We start from the raw sequence: 22007 nt of genomic DNA on the forward strand, positions 1-22007 counted from the left end.
ATGAGCGCCTTGCTTCTCTGCTGTTACATCACTGAAGGCTGTCCTGTTCTGTAGGATCCTTCAAATATAACCAAGAAATGCAGCAAATTAAAAGTTCTCAGTCTGTATAGTCTTTTTGTCCCAGATAGACAGATGAGTGTACGAGTCTCAGTACTCAGTATTACCAAATTTACAGTACTAATTATTTTTTTAAACATATATGTATTTTTTGTCTGTTGGAAGCATTACATTAAAATTCAACACTTGTCATTGCGTTTTAAATATTGAATCAGATTTTACATAAAGTAAATAAGCTAACAAAAAGTCTGCACACTGGTACTGTGTATTTTAAAGGAGATATACTGTAAAACCTGAAATTAGCTATAGAACCTCGTCCACTCTGTCTGAGAGCTGAGAGATCAAATGAATACAATAAATCACTGCCGTTTGGCACGTTTCCCTTTTCAATCCTCAGAATAATGACAACTCTTTGTCATTCAAAGGACTAAACTGCTTATAAAACTGCCTAACATTTCCCTTGAAGCCTCTCATTTGCTGGGCTTTGGATTGAAAACTACTGTCTGTTATACATGACGGCTGATTCAGTTTCAACAATTTTCGTTGAACTGCAAAAGAACTGCAAAAAACAAATGTAAAACCAATCTAATAAAAGTCTAATAACCAGGTTAGGGTTAACTAGGAGAGTAGAGTTAGGTTAGCCAGTACGTGTTCTCAGCAGATCATCATCCACCTCAGTCACTGTAGTTAAACCTGTCCTGCAGGCAGTTTCCTTTCCGTCGCAGTTTAGTTAGTGTTGTTAAAGAACACAGCTCCAGCCTCCAAGACAGCACCCTGGCTTCTATCTGTGGGTTCCACTTTCTTAGTCAGGGGTAGTTTTAGTCATTCTGAACCTGGACTGTCTCGACTATGACCCCGGATTTGCCCTAAATAAAAGTCGCTTACCTCTGCACATGCATCCGCCTCATCGCTCCGCATTACAACTTACCACATTCATTTATGCATTTGTAGCCTAAACTGTACTGTTGACTTAAATAAAATACTAAAGTACCAAATACATTTGAGTGAAGAACTTGACTAGATCAAGGTAACTCAAAGCTGCATGCCTTTTCATTTCATTTTTTATTTCATATCTATTTATTTAAAAAATACAGTGAAAATCCAGTCAAACCTTTATATGTAACCTCCCCTTTAAAAGACAGCTTATTTGAGTTTGTGGCCAAAGTGTCTTTGACACTTTGAGCTGTTCTGTACTTACTAATTCATCATATACCGGAGCTGAGGCCTCAAGTCAAAATGCATGTTGACCTGTGTTGCGACTCGACTTGAATTGGACTCAAGCCTGAAGCCTCTAAATGATCATAATCAAAACAAAACGGCAATCTTAAAGTTTTAAATTAATAAAACCTTTTGTTTCCAAAACCTGCATAAAACGTAAAAATGTCCCTGGAGGGCGGCAGTTTGATCGCATCTGTCATTTTTTGAAATGGCTGTATAGCAGTAGCCTGATTGTACAGTGTTTGAATAATATTGCATTTTGGCTGTAATGATTTAATAGGACATTTATTGTTTTGGGTTCTAACAACAGGAAATTGACTCGAATATAACATCACATTAGGTGTGTATAATTCAAATAACACAATATTAAAATGACTGTGTCTGTAATGGTATTTTCAGAAAATGAAAGTCCTTAAATCAGCCTTTTCAAGTGCTTCCCCTTTGAGGGCATTGCGTTATGAGTATCGAAGTGAATTTATACTATTATCTCTTCTTAAACAGAAAAACAGCACCATATTATACCAGCATTCATATTATATGTTTCACATTTATATTATTTATTCGTGTATATATTTTATAGCATGCATGACTCATACACTAACATTTATGTGATTATAAATTTAGGATTTTTATAAAATTTTTCATGTTGTATCTTGTTTGTATCTTCAATGCGGCGTGCATGATGATTCACATTTCTGAATATGCATATTTCATAGTGAAGGACCCCCTGTCGGGGGCAGCCAACATGATGCTGTGCTGCTGCAAAGGGGACATAGGGAGCAGCCAACCAACCAGGGGTAAGAGGCACTGCTAGACTGGTCCCTGCCACCAGAGGGAGGCAGAGAGCAGCCTAAGAGGCAATGAGCTTTAGTTAAAGAGAGCTGTCCCTGCCCCCTGTGCTCAGTTTTGGCTGAATAAAAACTCTTCTCCAGTCTAATCTCTTGGGTACCCTTGGTTTCCAAACCAGTTCTTGAGCTGTCTGACCCACAGCGTAAGAACAAAAATGCAGGGTGTCTTTTAAGTTTCTTTGTGGAGTCAGCTTTCCACTTTGCAGTCAGGGCCTAAAAAGGCTGAGGGGTCTGGAGTTCCAACCTGGTGTGCAGTGGCCACCCCATCACAGTCTCAGAGAAGTGATAATACAGTTGTTTTTTGGGGGTTTTTTGCCAAGTATTGTGTTCATTTTGTACAGTATATACACACGACTGCTGGGCCTCTGATGGAAAGCCCTACAGCAGAATACGTAGCTGCTCTAACATGAACTAATATGTATTGCAGCCTAGTAGTACTTTTCTGGAAGTAACTCCACTGCAGTTACAGTAACAGATCAGATCACTGTACCTTTCCTCTCCAGACTGGATCTGCCATATTCCACATACTTCTTTAACCACGCAACTCAGATGTTCTCCAGATAGGACTTTCACCAAACGGCTGAACCCATCCTCTCCCACTTCTGTTTGGTAATAAGAGCTTTAGGATTCACTGCAGTCCAGGTGGGAGTCTAGAGACGTCTAGACTGATTAAGTCTTCTCCATCATAACTGTAGTGGTTGTGTCCTCTATTAGTTCCATTATCATACAGCCAAAGATCACCTGCACTGTATGAAGACCTGTGTGCACACAATTTTATATTATATATGTGTACACACACACACACACACACACACACACACACACACACACACACACACACACACACACACACATATGAGAGAGAGAGTAGAGAAAACAGTGTTTAAAGCTCTGAGTATATTCACACTCACCTCCAGTAGGACTGAACCGCTCCATTACTGTCACCAAATTGGCCATCATGTCATCCAGGCTACCCTGAATCTTCTGCATCTTCATGTTCCAGTAATCTGGATTATCAGCATCAACCTCCATTATCCACTCGTTCTTTGGGATCATCTCCTTAACGTTACTGTCATCATAAACAATCTGCTCTCCATCCACCAGACCAACAACACTGAACTCTGGCAAACTGACGTCCGGTGTGATCCCAGCGTAGAAGCAGCGCAGAGAGTGGAAGGCTAAAAAGATAGAAAAGGAAGTCTGTAGACTGACTCAGTGAGACAGGCATGAGAGTCACTGCTGACTAGAAAGCAGTGCTTTGTTCTTGTGGTCCGTTTCGGAAACACTTTCAGCTAGCAAAATGGGGTCACCACCAACATTGCATATAGTGATTATACAGTGATTTATGTACTGATCATATAGCGGTTAGGAAGTGATTCTACTGTTATTATATAGAGATTGTTTCTCACCATGAACGGTGAGCTCGACTTCTTATAAAGTCGCTCCAGACGGCGACCAACCTGCTTCATAGTACAGAGCTCACCAGTATACCAAGGAGCAGGAGTGGGAAAAGACACAGTTTTGGTTTTCAGAGGAACTAAGTGCATTTGGAGACTCAGAGAGAGCCTCAATGAACAACATAGCATGAGCTTCAGGAGAAGAAGGAGCAGAGTCAACAGGAAAGGCAGAGGAAATGGACTGGATAAGAAGGCCAGGATGAACAAATTGAGTTTTACAGAAGGAAATACTCTTTTGAGTGGAGTGACGGGGCACAGCCAGAGGAGCAGTAAACAGTATCAACTTGTGTATCAACTCATCTTCAGGGAGATCTGCTGGATTTAGACCGTAGTTTTGACCACAGTTTACTACAGTTTCCTTTTTTCTGCTTGTGTCATTTTCATTCACAGTCAACCTTTAAATGTCAACCTGAAAGCAATACTAACCTTTTTTACCACATCAGACAAAATAATATGTTTAATTTCCTCTTCCTTCCCCAATCATGGAGGGAAAACGAGCAGCTCTCTCACTAAAGTTTCACTCACAAATACACTCGTTTGGAATGACTTGATAAATACATTGTAATATTATATTACTTATATTATTTATATTATTAAATACATTGATCCCAAACTTTTGAACAGGGATTCCAGACATTTGGAATGTGATGTTCATCACAGTAAGGAGGGAAAATCCTGATTTTCTGTTCAGTGACGTTCAGCTCTCTGACACTGGTACTGCAGGTTTTCCCTTAATACTGCTCGCTGTAGGTGTCCTTAATGGCAGGGAAGCTTGAGCCATTGATGGAGTGTGTGGAAATATTGGCCATCCCTGCGCAGCAGCACTCGTATTTTACTTACACAGTAAATAACTTTATCGACTAGCTTAGCTAAGAGAAACACACGACAACCATCTTCTCTGTTGGCTGGCACAACTTCAAAAGCATGAGTCAGCCGTTTATTCAAAAACATAAAGCATGGTGGTGGTGCGCGTGGGCATATACATGGGCACTGACGTCATCACGTCATACATGTCTGATTGGATGCTGATCAACATGGTTCTACCCTAATAACAAATATGCTTAACACTCCCACTCCAAGACATGTTTACAGCTCTCTCTACTCTATAGTGGAAAACAAAACTAAAAAGATACATAACTCATTTTGTACTGTACTCAGTGACAGTATAACTCCATCCATCCATCCATCCATCCATTTTCTAAGCCGCTTCTCCGTCAGGGTCGCGGGGGGATGCTGGAGCCTATCCCAGCAGTCTTCGGGCAGAAGGCGACAGTATAACTCATAAAACAAAAACATTTCACATACTAGCAGATCTGAAAACTTAAATAAAGAAAAATACCCTTTACTTCAATTCTTCATTACATTTCATTTCACCTGCCAGCTTCCATTACTCTCCAAACAAACATGAATTTCTCAAATTTCAAATTCTTTGACACTGGTTTGGTGAGTACATCAGCTACCAAGTCTGCAGTAAGACAGTAAACAACATTAATTTTCCCCTCTGTGTGTGCAAACCGTACAAAGTGATATTTTATATCCACATGCTTGCTTCTCTGTCTACACACTGGGTTCTTGGATAGCGCCATCGCTCCCTGGTTGTCCTCATAGATGTTGACTTGTAAATGCTGGTTACTACCATCCATCCCTTTTAGTAGTTGAACAACGTACATGCTCTCCTGAGTAGCGGCTGCTAGAGCCATGTCCTCTGCTTCACAGCTAGATAGCGCCACTGTTGGCTGCTTCCTGCTCTTCCATGATATTACTGCACCAGTCTCAGTTAAGCTGAAACAATATCCAGTGGTGCTTCTCCTGTCATTTTTGTCAGCTGCCCAATCAGCGTCACGATACCCCTCAAGCTGTAAGCTTTTCTCACATTTCCGGTAGTTTAATTCCTGACCCATAGTACCTTTTAAGTACCTCAGTAAGTGTTTCGCAGCCGTCCAATGCTGTTGCTTTGGTCCTGCCAAGTGTTGTGATAGCTTACTAACTATCCAACTCAAGTCGGGTCTGGTACATGTCATGATGTATATCAAGCTACCCACTATCTCTCTGTAACCTGTTGGATCAATTACATCACCATCATTGTCAAAATGTAATTTCTGCTCAGATGGGGTGGATCTCGGTTTGCATTCAGACATTTCAAATCTGGCTAACATTTTCTCAATGTGTCTCTTTTGTGTCATTTTGATTTCTCCATCACTGCAGTTAAAATCACTACCTAGGAAGTGTTTAAGTGGACCCATATCCTTCATCTTAAACCTTCTCTTCAGCATTTCTTCCACATCTCTTACTATGGTGTCGGCACTAGCCGCTATGATTAAATCATCAACCCACATTAACAGTATGATTCTCATTCCCAGATTCTCTGGTGTAGACACAGTGGTCAGCATCATTTTGCAGAAAACCATTCCCTGTAAGGTGATCATGCAGTAACATATTCCAGTTGCGGCCGGACTGTTTTAACTCAATAAAATATAACTCAATATGTATGGGTTATACAATGACTTATTGAGTTTACACACAAGATGTTCACCTGTTTTTGACATAACCTCAAAACCTTCCGGTTGCTCCATATATACCTCACAGTCCATGGGAGCATGCAAGTAAGCAGTCTTTACATCCATTTGGTGAAGGATAAGATCCTCCTGCACAGCTACCTGCATCAATGCTCGGACAGAGGTCATGTTGGCAGTTATAGTCAACCCCTTCCACCTGACCTACCCCTTTTGCCACATATCTGGCTTTATAAGTTTCAGTTCCATCTGGGCTTTCTTTCAATGCATATACCCAGCGAGCTCCCACTGCTTGTTTTCCCCCGTGGCAGTGGTGTCAGAGTGAAAGTTTCATTCTCAGTTAAGGATTGCATCTGTTCTTTCATCGCATCACCCCATAATTTGGATTTCTCTGAATTCATTGCCTCACTAAACATTTTAGATACACCATAGGTCACTCTGTAGAAATAATCCACATTCTCTGTTTCATCATCACAATCTGCTTTGCATTGGTACTCTTTCAGGTATTCTGGGGCCTTTCTCTCCCTCACAGGATATCTCTGTTCTACCTGCTCTTTCTCTGTACCATCTGCCTGGGTTGGACCTGCCTCAGTCATCTCCACTGTAGGCTCTCTAGTCTCTTCAGACTGTTCCTGACCCTGGGTCACTACCTTTGGTGTTGCATCTCCATAGCTCTCTGCATCATCCTCCATGCCATAACTGGTCTGCATCTGGCTATCTGCGCTGCCTTTAGTGATTGTTTTCACAAGCCTATGTTTTAGGACTTTTCCTGTCTCCGGGTAGTAGATGCTGTAAGCTGGGCTATACTTATCATAGCCGACAAAGATCCTTTTGTCACACCTAGCATCCAGCTTCTTTTTGTCTTTCTTATACGCATAACATTCACGTATATAACATCTTAGACAGGCTGGGTGTTTTCCCTGTGAAAACACAGTAAGGTGTCTGCTCTAGATGCTTACTGTAACACCTTTTGCGAATCTGAGCTGCTGTTTGCACTACATATGTCCACAACTGCTTTGGGAGGTTACTCTCCAACAGCATGCATCGTGCCATCTCAAATAATGTTCTCCATCCCCTTTTGGCAGTTCCGTTCTGATGAGGTGAGTAGGGAGCACTTGTCTTGTGCCTTATCCCATTACTCCTAAGTAAGGACTGGAACTCCTCTCCGGTAAATTCTGTACCGTTGTCAGACCTTATACACTTAATTTTCCCATAGGGAGTTACATCTGCTATGAATTTCTCTGTAGCTTGCGCTGCATAGCTTTTTGCCTTCAGAAAGTATGGAAAAATCATCCCGCTGTAATCATCAGTAAATGCTATTGCATACTTGTACCCATCTTTATCTGCTGGTTCTATGGGGCCGCATAAGTCTGTGCACTAGCTCAAGTATGGATGTAGCTTTTGCATCTGCCTGTCTGTTTCTGCTTTGTGTGAATTTGCCCTGAGTGTATATTTCAGAGTTTTGGTTTGGCTTATCATTTTTGCCCTTAATAGACATCCCTTGAACAACATTCTCCAGCTTTGCAATGTCATCAAAGTTACAATGGCCTAGTATTTTGTGCCACGTTTGCATATCATGACAACCATACACTTCATCAATGTTTTCACTCTCAACTGTGCTAAGGTAATACAGCCTACCATACACACCCATTTTGAATTTTGTACTGTCCCTGTTGACTAGCCAGTCATCACCGTCTTTGAAACGGACCTCTGCACCATTGCCTGTTGCTGCCTCGACAGAAAAGATGTTCTGTGGGAACAATGGGATGTAGAGCGCCTGCTTGAGTCTCGTTCTCACTCGTCCTCCCTCGCTGTCCAGCAAGTAGACCTCGGCGTCTCCCCTCATCATCGCCATTCCGCTCACCTTGGTTCCGTCGGCCAGCTCGATCATGTGGCCCTCGGGTCTGAAGCTCTTGTCCACCGTTTTGAACTTGATGGCATCATTGATCATGTGCGATGTGGCGCCGCAGTCAACCATGAGCCCTTTCTTGTTTTCTCCTTGCACTTGACAGTCACTCATCTTAAAGAAAAATGACGACTGTGTATCTGTCTGTTCATCAGCTTTCTTGATTTGGTCACGACCTCGGCCGAGGATGAAGTTGAGGACGGGTGTTTACAGGCTGCCCCTCTTCAGGATCCTGAGAAAGTAGAGGAGCTGTTGCGTCTTCACTAAGAAGGAGATGTTCAGGGATCAGCCTCCTCAAACTAGTGTGAGTCTCTTCAGAAAACTCTTAACACGTTGGTGGATAATTCTTCTCCATTAGAGGCTATAAAACATGTAAATATTCAGCATTAAAACTCAGAGATTCATAATAAAGTGGATTAAATACTAAAGGTTATGTCATTTGACAAAGGCTCACTCACGGTCACTGGGGTTTCCTGTCACAGGCTGGAAGTCTAAAGGGAAATGGAAGATACAAGATTAACAGTCTGAACAGTTTGTTGTGTGTAGAAACTCTAAATACTCATCCACTGTAAATGACCTGCTACACATCTGAGCTGTAGATGATAAAGTGATATAAAGGAGCTACAGAAGATCAGCAACACTAAATACATCCTCAATAACACATATATAAAAACACAGTGAAAAACACTCAGTCATGTCTGACTCACCAATGTCCTCCTCCTCCTCCTCCTCCTCCACCACCACATGAGCACTCCAATACCAACGAAGACAAGGAGAACAAGAACAAGCCCGACTGCAGTTCCAGCACTGAACTGATGATCTCCAGTAACGGCGTCATCAGATCCTCCACCTGAAAAAGATGAGTGAGACTGAACTGCTGAGCTTATCAGTGATGTGTTGAAGCTGAAATAGACTGTAATGTTTTATTTCTCTCACCTGTGTGACCCGACGCCCGCAGCATCACCTCCTTCTCCAGTCCACTATGCTGGACAACACAGGTGTATTCATTCTTTTTCAGCTCCTCAGGTGAGACGGTCAGAACGCTCCTCTTCTGGAAGGTTCCATCCTGGTTGGGCAGCGTCTCTCTGAGCTCCACGTCCTCATGCAGATCCTCTCCATTCTTCTGCCAGGAGATCATCACTGCTTTGGGGAAGAAACTTGTAGCATGACACACCACTGGAGAAGAAGAGTCCTTCTGGAACAGAGACACCTCAGGAGGAACTGGAGAGAGAGAGAGAGAGAGAGAGAGAGAGAGAGAGAGAGAGAGAGAGAGAGAGAGAGAGACAGACAGAGAGAGAGAGAGAGCGAGAGAGACAGAGAGAGAGAGAGGGAGGGAGAGAGAGAGAGAGAGAGAGAGAGAGAGAGAGAGAGGGAGAGGGAGAGAGAGACAGGGAGAGAGGGAGGGAGAGAGAGAGGGAGAGAGAGAGAGAGAGAGAGACAGAGAGAGAGGGAGAAGGAGAGACAGAGCGAGAGAGAGAGAGAGAGAGAGACAGAGAGAGAGGGAGAAGGAGAGACAGAGAGAGAGAGAGAGAGAGACATTAAGATGAGAAATATTCACTAAATTACTGTCTGCATCACCAGTTTATTAAAGTAAAGTAACAAAGCTGAACACAAACGTGTCTCTCATTAATGCTGTATCAATGCTGTAATAATGCTGTAATAATGCTGTATTAATGCTGTAATAATGCTGTAATAATGCTGTATCAATGCTGTAATAATGCTGTAATAATGCTGTATTAATACTGTATTAATGCTGTATTAATGCTGTAATAATGTATTAATGCTGTATTAATGCTGTATTAATGCTTTATTAGTGCTGTATTAATGCTGTATTAATGCTGAATCAATATCAGGTGTGTCAGTGTTGAGTGGTTGGTAGTTTCTCCTCCATGTTCTGGTGAGTAATCAGTGAGTAGATGATCAGCAGGGTTTCAGTGCTGAGGGTGAAACAGTTACAGTAACAGATCAGATACTGTACCTTTCCTCTCCAGACTGGATCTGCCGTACTCCACATACTTCTGTAGCCATGCAGGACATTCATTCTCCAGGTAGGCCTTCACCTGAGCAGCATAAACTTTTTGACTCTTCCACCTCCTTTTGGTAATAACAGCTATAGCATTAGTGGCAGTCCAGGTTTCAGTGTTCAGATCAAAGCTGATGAAGTCTTCTCCATCATAACCGTACAGCCAGAATCCTCTAATAGCACCATCAGCGTCCAGCTCACAGCCGTACATCTGCTGCAGTGTGTGAAACCCTACACACACACACACACACACACACACACACACACACACACACACACACACACAGAATAAATCCATGACAGCAATATTCTCCAACACTCTCCACACTCCTTTCATCAGTAGACTCACCTCCAGTCTGGTTGAAGCGCTTCATTAGATTAATCACATCATATCTGAACTCCTCCTGATGATGCTGACTAGTCTCTGTCTCTGTCTTCCAGTAGTCTTCACGCTCATTCTTCTCCATCCACTCAGTCTTTGTGATCTTCTTCCTGATGTTACTATCATAGTAAATAAACGGTTCTCCATCCAGGAGACCCACTGAAATGAACTCTGGGAAATGTAGTCCTGGTGTGACTGCAGTATAAAGGTACTGCAGAGAGTGAGAGGCTGTAGAGATAAAAACAAGTATTGGAATTAATGTTCAGTCATTTTCATTCAACTTTATTGTGTTATGTACTTTTCTGGTCCTACAAGTGAATATTGTCATATTGTACCAGTAGGTCATGTAGGGCTGCTATTCATTTTCCATATATTTTGTGTGACGCATGAAATGGGATAAAATGTGCAACAAAACTCTAACACAGAGTGAATGTAACAAAAAATATTTATTATTGTTATTATTATTATTATTACTGTTATGAACAGTGGTTCAGCCTTTTCCCTGTGTTGTGTACAATTGTAACACAAACAACAAGGCACAGGCCTTACCAATCAAATGGATTAGAATATTTACTATTGTTTTAAATAAAAAATTTATTTGCTTTCTAATCCAAATTACCATCGCCATCCATGAATAAGCAAGATATGGTCAAAATCCCAGCTGAAAGCCTTTTTACTTTAAAACCTCCATCACTGTTTAGTGAACATTTCTATAAAGCTTTCAGTTCTATTGCAGTGTGCCAGTGCTTTACATATTCTGCATTTAAAGCCCCAGCTGAGGTCAAAAGATGTGTCTGGGTGACCCATAAAAACACATATACACACACACACACAAACACACACACACACACACACACACACACACACACACACACACACACAGACAGACAGACAGACACACACACACAGACAGACAGCACACTGTCTTAAGTCCTTAAATCAGACTGAAGGCTCTACAGGCTTTTCCTTCCATCTGTGCAGTCTTCCCCATTCATATTCCAACACTTCCCCAATACAAAACAATAGGAACCAGTCAGAAAGCTGAAATCACACACACACAACCAACACTGCAGCACCTTCACTATAGAGCACACGATCACTCACTACAGACAACTTTTATCCAGAGAAGATGAGAAAACTAGGTTTAAATCAGACAGTTAAAATAAACTTAAACAAAGTTAAAACTACAAAGATAAAGAGGTAAAGAGACCGACAGGTTTATATGTGCATTACGGTAAAGAGACCGACAGGTTTATATGTGCATTAAGGTAAAGAGACAGACAGGTTTATATGTGCATTAAGGTATAGAGACAGACAGGTTTATATGTGCATTAAGGTAAAGAGACTGACAGGTTTATATGTGCATTAAGGTAAAGAGACCGACAGGTTTATATGTGCATTAAGGTAAAGAGACTAACAGGTTTATATGAGCATTAAGGTAAAGAGACTGAGAGGTTTATATGTGCATTAAGGTTAAGAGACTGACAGGTTTATATGTGCATTAAGGTAAAGAGACCAACAGGTTTATATGTGCATTAAGGTAAAGAGACAGACAGGTTTATATGTGCATTAAGGTAAAGAGACTGACAGGTTTATATGTGCATTAAGGTAAAGAGACAGACAGGTTTAGATGTGCATTAAGGTAAAGAGACAGACAGGTTTAGATGTGCATTAAGGTAAAGAGACCGACAGGTTTATATGTGCATTAAGGTAAAGAGACTGACAGGTTTATATGTGCATTAAGGTAAAGAGACTGAGAGGTTTATATGAGCATTAAGGTAAAGAGACTGACAGGTTTATATGTGCATTAAGGTAAAGAGACAGACAGGTTTATATGTGCATTAAGGTAAAGAGACAGACAGGTTTATATGTGCATTAAGGTAAAGAGACCGACAGGTTTATATGTGCATTAAGGTAAAGAGACCGACAGGTTTATATGTGCATTAAGGTAAAGAGACTGACAGGTTTATATGTGCATTAAGGTAAAGAGACAGACAGGTTTATATGTGCATTAAGGTAAAGAGACAGACAGGTTTATATGTGCATTAAGGTAAAGAGACAGACAGGTTTATATGAGCATTAAGGTAAAGAGACCGACAGGTTTATATGAGCATTAAGGTAAAGAGACCGACAGGTTTATATGTGCATTAAGGTAAAGAGACCGACAGGTTTATATGTGCATTAAGGTAAAGAGACCGACAGGTTTATATGTGCATTAAGGTAAAGAGACTGACAGGTTTATATGTGCATTAAGGTAAAGAGACTGACAGGTTTATATGTGCATTAAGGTAAAGAGACTGACAGGTTTATATGTGCATTAAGGTAAAGAGACTGACAGGTTTATATGTGCATTAAGGTAAAGAGACAGACAGGTTTATATGTGCATTAAGGTAAAGAGACCGACAGGTTTATATGTGCATTAAGGTAAAGAGACCGACAGGTTTATATGTGCATTAAGGTAAAGAGACCGACAGGTTTATATGTGCATTAAGGTAAAGAGACCGACAGGTTTATATGTGCATTAAGGTAAAGAGACTGACAGGTTTATATGTGCATTAAGGTAAAGAGACTGACAGGTTTATATGAGCATTAAGGTAAAGAGACTGACAGGTTTATATGTGCATTAAGGTAAAGAGACTGACAGGTTTATATGTGCATTAAGGTAAAGAGACTGACAGGTTTATATGTGCATTAAGGTAAAGAGACAGACAGGTTTACATGTGCATTAAGGTAAAGAGACCGACAGGTTTATATGTGCATTAAGGTAAAGAGACTGACAGGTTTATATGTGCATTAAGGTAAAGAGACAGACAGGTTTACATGTGCATTAAGGTAAAGAGACCGACAGGTTTATATGAGCATTAAGGTAAAGAGACCGACAGGTTTATATGTGCATTAAGGTAAAGAGACCGACAGGTTTATATGTGCATTAAGGTAAAGAGACAGACAGGTTTATATGTGCATTAAGGTAAAGAGACAGACAGGTTTATATGTGCATTAAGGTAAAGAGACAGACAGGTTTATATGTGCATTAAGGTAAAGAGACAGACAGGTTTATATGTGCATTAAGGTAAAGAGACCGACAGGTTTATATGTGCATTAAGGTAAAGAGACCGACAGGATTATATGTGCATTAAGGTAAAGAGACCGACAGGTTTATATGTGCATTAAGGTAAAGAGACCGACAGGTTTATATGTGCATTAAGGTAAAGAGACCGACAGGTTTATATGTGCATTAAGGTAAAGAGACCGACAGGTTTATATGTGCATTAAGGTAAAGAGACCGACAGGTTTATATGTGCATTAAGGTAAAGAGACCGACAGGTTTATATGTGCATTAAGGTAAAGAGACCGACAGGTTTATATGTGCATTAAGGTAAAGAGACCGACAGGTTTATATGTGCATTAAGGTAAAGAGACTGACAGGTTTATATGTGCATTAAGGTAAAGAGACCGACAGGTTTATATGTGCATTAAGGTAAAGAGACAGACAGGTTTATATGTGCATTAAGGTAAAGAGACAGACAGGTTTACATGTGCATTAAGGTAAAGAGACTGACAGGTTTATATGTGCATTAAGGTAAAGAGACTGACAGGTTTATATGTGCATTAAGGTAAAGAGACCTGCCCTCACTGTATCCCTCACATTACACCATTTCACCCAACATGGCAACCCTGAAAGTACTCCCTCAGTAGTTCAAACTGGCAGATCAGTGTTTTAATTCTACACAGTGCTGCTAATATAAATCTACCGCCCTCATCTGCCCTCACTGTATCACTCACCTTACACTACTTCACCCAACATGGCAACCCTGAAAGTCCCCCACTCCACCCTCAACCCCACACTGGTGCTACTACAAGTAAAGGGGGTTGTGGAAAGTATATATTTTAAATATTCTTTAATAAATGGTCATAAAAACGATGTCATATTTTGTTTGATGATCAATAATGTTGTTTACTGGGTTCTTCAACAAGATCAAACGATCAAACGCCGCGTGGTGTAATTTCAGGAAGTTCGATATCGTGACTCACTGAGTATTTCAGCACTAGATCATTTTAAACCTCATTAAAGATCAGACAGACCTGATGATGCGAGATGAACAGCAGACACCAGAATCAGCCACCAGAAGAACTTCTCCATGTCTAACCCGTGTAGACGCGCGTCTTTCTGTGTTTATCACGACACATTTCTCTTTAACTCGAGCGGCGGGTCTTCTCAGTACACGGAGAGCTAGACGGTCTGTAGGTGGAAGTGAAGGGTTGCCAGATAATCTGATTCCACAACAACACAAGACAGTAACAACACAGTTCTGCAAAAGAAGGCAGTGCGTTAGACACGTGTTCAGTTCAGTAAATCAATAGAAATGGTGCAGGAAAATGTGCAGAAGTGAATTCTGTCATCACACCTCACACAAATGTGAGTAAAGTTTGGAGCAGTGTGAAGTCAGTAAGGAATATGGCAACCCTGCTTGTCTTCTCCTCACCACAGCTGTGCCATGTGGTTTTGAACTTCCTGTACAAACTGAATTTCTGCCTGCGCGCTACAGAGAACACAGTGCTGCACATTTTAATACACAATTACTGTCAATAGCTCAACGGAAACTAAAGATGTGCTATAGATGTGCTTTTATATATATATATATATATATATATATATATATATATATATATATATATATATATATATATATTAAGAAAAGCGGCTCAGAGTAATTTAGTTTCCACAGATATTTTTGTCTGAAGTGATTAAAGTGCACCTCAAGCTTCATGATTTAAATGTGTTTTCAAGCTTCATGATTTAAATGTGCTCTGTGTGCACTAAAGCTACATTTGAATGAGCTTCAGATGCTTTCAGCTGGAATCAGAAGAGCTGGTTCTAGCTGGTTAGTAACCTTAGAGAATGTTACTTACAGAAGAATAAACAACATTAGGATCAACCACAGTTACATTTTTCTCTGATCCCTTGTTTCTCTTGTTGAAGTGCAGAGCAGCGTAGTTCACCGCTTCACCATCCTGCTCCTGTAGTAACACAGAACACCGATCAAAAACAGACACAGAGGGAAAGTAACTGAACAAGAAATACAGAAAACAAGACCAAACTTTTTACTGGGAAAATAATCGACATATTTTTAATGAAAACCCGGACAGTTAAAGTTTGAGGAGCACCGTGTGTCTGTATGATGTGTGTGGTCTGTCTTCAGCCACTGCATGAAATCCAGCACCACAGTTCAAAGTTCTGATTTGCTCTCATTCTTTAATAAACCAGCGGAGCCGCAAGTCTTGGTGTGAGACGTACCTCATTCCCTTCTTTCACTCCAGCATTAGAATCTGTGGAAACCAGGACAGATCACACAGTCAGCTGGTCCCTGAAGTGGTAGTTAAGTTCTTTAAGCCTTTGTAAGGCTGTTTCTCTTCTCTTAAATGCTTCAGTCCGTTATAAAGTAAAATAAAATGAAAATAAAATGAATAAATAAAAAAATAAAATGAAACAACACACTTTCTATATATTTGAAAGTTACATTACAGTATATACATTCATGTACATCACATGATCCTTATGACTTCAGTAGGTAACCATATTTGAATGGTTAGGAAACCATTTTACCTTCTCTCTGTTGTTTTCTGATGCACTGAACAATCATCAGGAGAGTCTGAACTACAATCACAACCCCAAACACCACAGTCAGCATGAGGAAGACATCAGATTTGCAGCCAACTGAAAACCATTATAAACACACACACACACACACACACACACACACACACACACACACACACACACACACACACACACACACACACACACACACACACACACACACACAGTGAAGTCAGTAAGGAATATGGCAACCCTGCTTGTCTTCTCCTCACCACAGCTGTGCCATGTGGTTTTGAACTTCCTGTACAAACTGAATTTCTGCCTGCGCGTCTCATGAGTCACTTAAGTCATGTGCTCAGGAAATGTTGTCCACGAAGTGAGCGCTGCTGTTTTTCTTCTAATGGTTCTTACACAAAGGATTATGTAGTGAGTGAAGGACACAGCTACACTGCCTCCAACACACAGCTGAACAGAGGAACCTCAGCAGATACTGAGCTTCTACAAACACCCTGTAAAATATAGAAAACATGGAGAGACTCTTTTAGCTATGATGCTTTTAAACTGTGGAACTCAATTCCACCTGTTATTAGACAGTCAAGCTCAGTGCTCACTTTTAAGAAGCACCTAAAAACATGTTTCTTTTAGTTAACGTTGAATTAAAACTGAACATCTCGTGGTTTTTATCTTCTAATTTAATATTTTCATTTTCTTGTGATTCTAATTAAATACTAATGATCTCTTTTATAACTACATTTACCACCTCTTTGAAAAGCGCTTTGAGCTGCCATGGCCATCAAAAGTAAAGTGCTATATATATATATAAATATAAATAATTTATTATTATTACTATATCATACATATATGTTGTGTAGCCATAAAGTCAATCATCTCTGTGTAGAAAGATTTAGATTTATAATTCAGTCATTTTTAAGTTGTCCAGCATTCCAAAGCATGAAGGACAACATAGGAGCATGTTAAAGATCTGCTTTTACAGGGAAACAGTCTGACATGACCTCATTAAAACAGACAGAAGCCACTCACAGTGATTTACTCTTACTGCTTTACTTTGTTTTTATTAGTTTACTTCTGGTTCGCTTACAGTCACGGTGGTTATTAAAGGGCTGGTGCCGCCCTCTGCTGGCCTTTTGTGTTTTCTCTCTGTGATGTTTGTACTGGTGACTTCACACGGTGGTGTTTAGCTTCTTCTTCTGTTTGATACTTGTGTCATGTTTGTTTATCAGCTGTTATGTTATGTAGGGGTGGGTGTGTTTGTTCTGATGTATGCTGTCCCCCTGTTTACCTGTGGAGGGAGGTAGACTGGCACACACTGTATTTTCTTCTGAATTAGGGAAAAAAGTTTCTTGGGGTGGTTTTAGAGGTTTTGTTAGTTATTTTGGTAGCAGTTCACCCTGAAGGCACAACCCTGTGACTGCTTGTACTGACTAATACTACACAGTATTCACTGGAGCTTTATACTGGTGTCCTGGTCTGTTGTATTATTACCATGGACTACAGCCTCGGTAGGTTTAAACCCAGTGTGAACAGGGGGTCCAGAAGACACTAAGTGTAACTGAATATTTGTTTGTATTGTTGAGGAGAGCAGCAGACTGAGGGGGAAAAGGGAGGGTGGAAAGAATGGCAGGAGTAATAGAGAAATACAGAGAGGAAGTGAAGGCGGGGATGACCCATCAGCCAGGACCTGGACAGCCTGTAGTTAGTTTCATTTTAGGCCTCATCTCAGTTACAGCTGACTGTTTAAAACATTGACCTACATCTTTATGTCAGTGTGTCACAGACTGAGATGATCATTTTTAACTTGAGCACATAATCAGTGTTTTAGGACGTTTAGCAGGCAGATTGACCTTAAGACAAACAGCCAGTAACATATTCCATAATTTACACAATCCAGCAGAAACAGCACCTGTTAGACTGAAAGATGCTCAGCAGACTCTTAAAACTGGGCAATACAGCTCCACGTCATGCGTAATGTGTGTTGATAAAAACTCTTTTTATTTTTCATCAGTGTGAGCTGTTAACTTTTTAAAAAGTTAACTTCTTTTGCTGTAAACTTTTAATCAAGAAACAAAGTGTCTTCATCAGAAAATGTTTTTATGGATAAAAAAGAATTAACAATTAATTTGACTTAATTATAGGAATTAGCATGTAGGATTTTATTTCTCAATATAATATTTCATCAGCAGCATTAATAATAATAATAATAATAATAATAATAAGATAAGATAAGATAGGGCTTTATTGTCATTCGCATCACATGTGGAACTTGAGGTGGAATGAAACATTGTACTCACAGTCCAGTTAAACTCCCAAAGTAACATGAACAATAAATAGAAGGAGCAAATAACAGCAGCATGAGTACAAGGTAGAAGGTGTACATCTTAATACTGGTAATGTATAAAGTGACATGTTAATAATAATTAATTATAAACATTATAATTCTTATGTTTTAGTTTTTTCATGTTTCTTCAGCTACGTATGGAAAACAAAATGAGAATGTGAAAATGACATATTAAAGATCAACTAGAAATGATTGTCATTGATGAAATTATTGTTTCCACATGTGTAAATTGAAGGATTTCAGATCAGCAGATTAAACTGCACTGACCTACTAAACATAACACTTTATTACTTGTGACATTATGAATGAAGTGTTAAACATTCCATAATAGGAAATGTTATGAATTAAATATGGAATTTTAATTTTGCCACGTGCAAATAAAATTCCTGATTTGGTGATTTTCACATGTGTAAATTGAATTTCTGAGAATAAGATGTCTTGCCATTCGAATTGGAATTTTAGCATGTCGATTTAATTTTTAAGCATAATTTTAAAAACATTCAATTTTAATAATTTCATGTTAGTAAAAAGTTACTGCAGTTATAAGTGCTTGAAAAAAAAGTCTTGAATTCTAACCAATGAAAAATGACATCGTACATGCTAAAATATCATTCCTAGATTAAAAATTAAAATGACTATAAAATCTTTTTACAAAGCAGTCAAAGCTGGAAGATCCCATTTCAGGAACCCATGTAGGCTTTTGAGCTGGACTATCAACAATCATGTGGAATAATAAATCCTGTGTTAAATCTGAAGATGAAAAACATCCCATGCTTTACTTTCATCATCTGTCATTTAATTCACCACTTCATCTCTGCAGTGAGGTCAGTACAGTGGTCAGCAAATGATTTTGTACAATGTAAAAAGACATAAAACACTTTGTATCCATTTAAAATGTTTCCACTGTATTTTGGTTCAGTCTACAGATCAGCCGTAAATCTCTCATTTACACAAAGAGCAAAGCAGCCAAACCCAGACATTCATACGACAGCCAGCTGTTTTAGTAAACGACTGGATCTAAATAATGAAGTAAACATCCTTTAAAACTCACAGGGCTGCGCAGCTGTTATATAACAATGATATCGACATTGTAAGGATATTAACAAGATGCAGATTCAGCTACAGTCATATGCAAAAGTTTGGGCACCCCTGTACGATGATATTTGTCGATGTCAATAAGTTATAATAACACTACAGAGAACACAGTGCTGCACATTTTAATACACAATTACTGTCAATAGCTCAACGGAAACTAAAGATGTGCTATAGATGTGCTTTTATATATATATATATATATATATATATATATATATTAAGAAAAGCGGCTCAGAGTAATTTAGTTTCCACAGATATTTTTGTCAAGCTTCATGATTTAAATGTGCTCTGTGTGCACTAAAGCTACATTTGAATGAGCTTCAGATGCTTTCAGCTGGAATCAGAAGAGCTGGTTCTAGCTGGTTAGTAACCTTAGCGAATGTTACTTACAGAAGAATAAACAACATTAGGATCAACCACAGTTACATTTTTCTCTGATCCCTTGTTTCTCTTGTTGACGTGCAGAGCAGCGTAGTTCACCGCTTCACCATCCTGCTCCTGTAGTAACACAGAACACAGATCAAAAACAGTCACAGAGGGAAAGTAACTGAACAAGAAATACAGAAAACAAGACCAAACTTTTTACTGGGAAAATAATCGACATATTTTTAATGAAAACCCGGACAGTTAAAGTTTGTGGAGCTCATTCTCACCTCATTCTCTTCTTTCACTCCAGCATTAGAATCTGTGGAAACCAGGACAGATCACACAGTCAGCTGGTCCCTGAAGTGGTAGCTAAGTTCTTTAAGCCTTTGTAAGGCTGTTTCTCTTCTCTTAAATGCTTCAGTCCATTATAAAGTAAAATAAAATGAAAATAAAATGAATAAATAAAAAAATAAAATGAAACAACACACTTTCTATATATTTGAAAGTTACATTACAGTATATACATTCATGTACATCACATGATCCTTATGATTTCAGTAGGTAACCATATTTGAATGGTTAGGAAACCATTTTACCTTCTCTCTGTTGTTTTCTGAAGCACTGACCAATCATCAGGATAGTCTGAACTACAATCACAATCCCAAACACCACAGTCAGCATGAGGAAGACATCAGATTTGCAGCCAACTGAAAAAACATTACACACACACACACACACACACACACACACACACACACACACACACACACACACACACACACACACACACAGTGAAGTCAGTAAGGAATATGGCAACCCTGCTTGTCTTCTCCTCACCACAGCTGTGCCATGTGGTTTTGAACTTCCTGTACAAACTGAATTTCTGCCTGCGCGTCTCATGAGTCATTAAGTCAGTGCTCAGCAATGCGGTGTTGTCCACGAAGTGAGCGCTGCTGTTTTTCTTCTAATGGTTCTTACACAAAGGATTATGTAGTGAGTGAAGGACACAGCTACACTGCCTCCAACACACAGCTGAACAGAGGAACCTCAGCAGATACTGAGCTTCTACAAACACCCTGTAACATATAGAAAACATGGAGAGACTCTTTTAGCTATGATGCTTTTAAACTGTGGAACTCAATTCCACCTGTTATTAGACAGTCAAGCTCAGTGCTCACTTTTAAAAACATGTTTCTTTTAGTTAGCGTTGAATTAAAACTGAACACCTCGTGGTTTTTATCTTCTAATTGAATATTTTCTTGTGATTCTAATTAAATACTAATGATCTCTTTTATAACTACATTTACCACCTCTTTGAAAAGCGCTTTGAGCTGCCATGGCCATCAAAAGTAAAGTGCTAGCTATATATATATATATATATATATATATATATATATATATATATATATATATATATAAATAATTTATTATTATTACTATATCATACATATATGTTGTGTAGCCATAAAGTCAATCATCTCTGTGTAGAAAGATTTAGATTTATAATTCAGTCATTTTTAAGTTGTCCAGCATTCTAAAGCATGAAGGACAACATAGGAGCATGTTAAAGATCTGCTTTTACAGGGAAACAGTCTGACATGACCTCATTAAAACAGACAGAAGCCACTCACAGTGATTTACTCTTACTGTCTTACTTTGTTTTTATTAGTTTACTTCTGGTTCTCTTACAGTCACCGTGGTTATTAAAGGGCTGGTGTCGCCCTCTGCTGGCCTTTTGTGTCTCTCTCTTTCTCTCTCTCTCTCTCTCTCTCTCTGTCTCTCTCTCTCTTTCTCTCTCTCTTTCTCTCTCTCTCTCTCTCTCTCTCTCTCTTCTCTCTCTTCTCTCTCTCTGTTTCTCTGTCTCTCTCTCTCTCTTTCTCTCTCTCTTTCTCTCTCTCTTCTCTCTCTTCTCTCTCTCTGTTTCTCTCTCTCTCTCTCTCTCTCTCTCTCTCTCTCTCTCTCTCTCTCTCTCTCTCTCTCTCTCTCTCTCTCTCTCTCTCTCTCAGGTGGAGATAGTGTCTGAGCTGACTCATCCTGTGATTGGTTGTTGCATGAAAATTCCCCCTTTAAAGCGACAATGATGAGATGCAGTTGAAGTGCAGTGGTTATGCTACATGGTTAACCCTTTCAGTGTTTGGTGTTTGTGCAGTGATGTGATCTGTTGGAGTTATAGACCAGTTAGAAGGG

At 39.6% G+C, this 22007-nt stretch overlaps 2 protein-coding genes and 1 long non-coding RNA gene across 4 annotated transcripts; all 3 read right to left on the reverse strand.

Moving 5' to 3' along the window:
• Positions 1 to 2622: 2622 nt before the first annotated feature.
• Positions 2623 to 4389, reverse strand: LOC119261801 (class I histocompatibility antigen, F10 alpha chain-like). The gene is made up of 3 exons (XM_037531538.1): positions 4319 to 4389; positions 3035 to 3330; positions 2623 to 2881 (listed from the first exon to the last, which is right to left on the reverse strand). The coding sequence occupies exons 1-3, from the start codon at positions 4387 to 4389 to the stop codon at positions 2793 to 2795; spliced, it is 456 nt and encodes a 151-aa protein (XP_037387435.1). The 3' UTR covers positions 2623 to 2792.
• Positions 4390 to 4474: 85 nt separating this feature from the next.
• On the reverse strand, positions 4475 to 14624 carry LOC108414232 (H-2 class I histocompatibility antigen, Q9 alpha chain-like). Of its 2 annotated transcripts, XM_037531349.1 has the most exons (7): positions 14488 to 14624; positions 10372 to 10632; positions 9978 to 10253; positions 8936 to 9220; positions 8707 to 8849; positions 8458 to 8490; positions 4475 to 8360 (listed from the first exon to the last, which is right to left on the reverse strand). In XM_037531349.1, the coding sequence occupies exons 1-6, from the start codon at positions 14543 to 14545 to the stop codon at positions 8476 to 8478; spliced, it is 1038 nt and encodes a 345-aa protein (XP_037387246.1). In that variant the 5' UTR covers positions 14546 to 14624; the 3' UTR covers positions 4475 to 8360; positions 8458 to 8475. The 2 variants fall into 2 exon arrangements, with proteins under 2 accessions (XP_037387246.1, XP_017542544.1); XM_017687055.2 differs by lacking the exons at positions 8707 to 8849; positions 8936 to 9220; positions 9978 to 10253; positions 10372 to 10632; positions 14488 to 14624 and having other exon boundaries at positions 8458 to 8653.
• A 4509-nt stretch (positions 14625 to 19133) lies between these two features.
• On the reverse strand, positions 19134 to 21145 carry LOC119261893. The gene is made up of 3 exons (XR_005129253.1): positions 20417 to 21145; positions 20108 to 20139; positions 19134 to 19952 (listed from the first exon to the last, which is right to left on the reverse strand). It is a non-coding gene; the product is annotated as an uncharacterized LOC119261893 (long non-coding RNA).
• Positions 21146 to 22007: the final 862 nt, after the last annotated feature.

Source organism: Pygocentrus nattereri, chromosome 20, assembly GCF_015220715.1.
Source record: "Pygocentrus nattereri isolate fPygNat1 chromosome 20, fPygNat1.pri, whole genome shotgun sequence".
Lineage (NCBI taxonomy): Eukaryota > Metazoa > Chordata > Actinopteri > Characiformes > Serrasalmidae > Pygocentrus > Pygocentrus nattereri.

Coding starts and splice junctions, on each gene's coding strand:
- LOC119261801 (XM_037531538.1), bottom strand. CDS start 4,389: ATGGCCAATATTTCCACACACTCCATCAATGGCTCAAGCTTCCCTGCC. Junction 3,331..4,318: donor AAGGACACCTACAGCGAGCA/GTATTAAGGGAA, acceptor TCACTGAGTCAG/TCTACAGACTTCCTTTTCTA. Junction 2,882..3,034: donor GCGGTTCAGTCCTACTGGAG/GTGAGTGTGAAT, acceptor GTGTGCACACAG/GTCTTCATACAGTGCAGGTG.
- LOC108414232 (XM_017687055.2), bottom strand. CDS start 6,006: ATGATCACCTTACAGGGAATGGTTTTCTGCAAAATGATGCTGACCACT.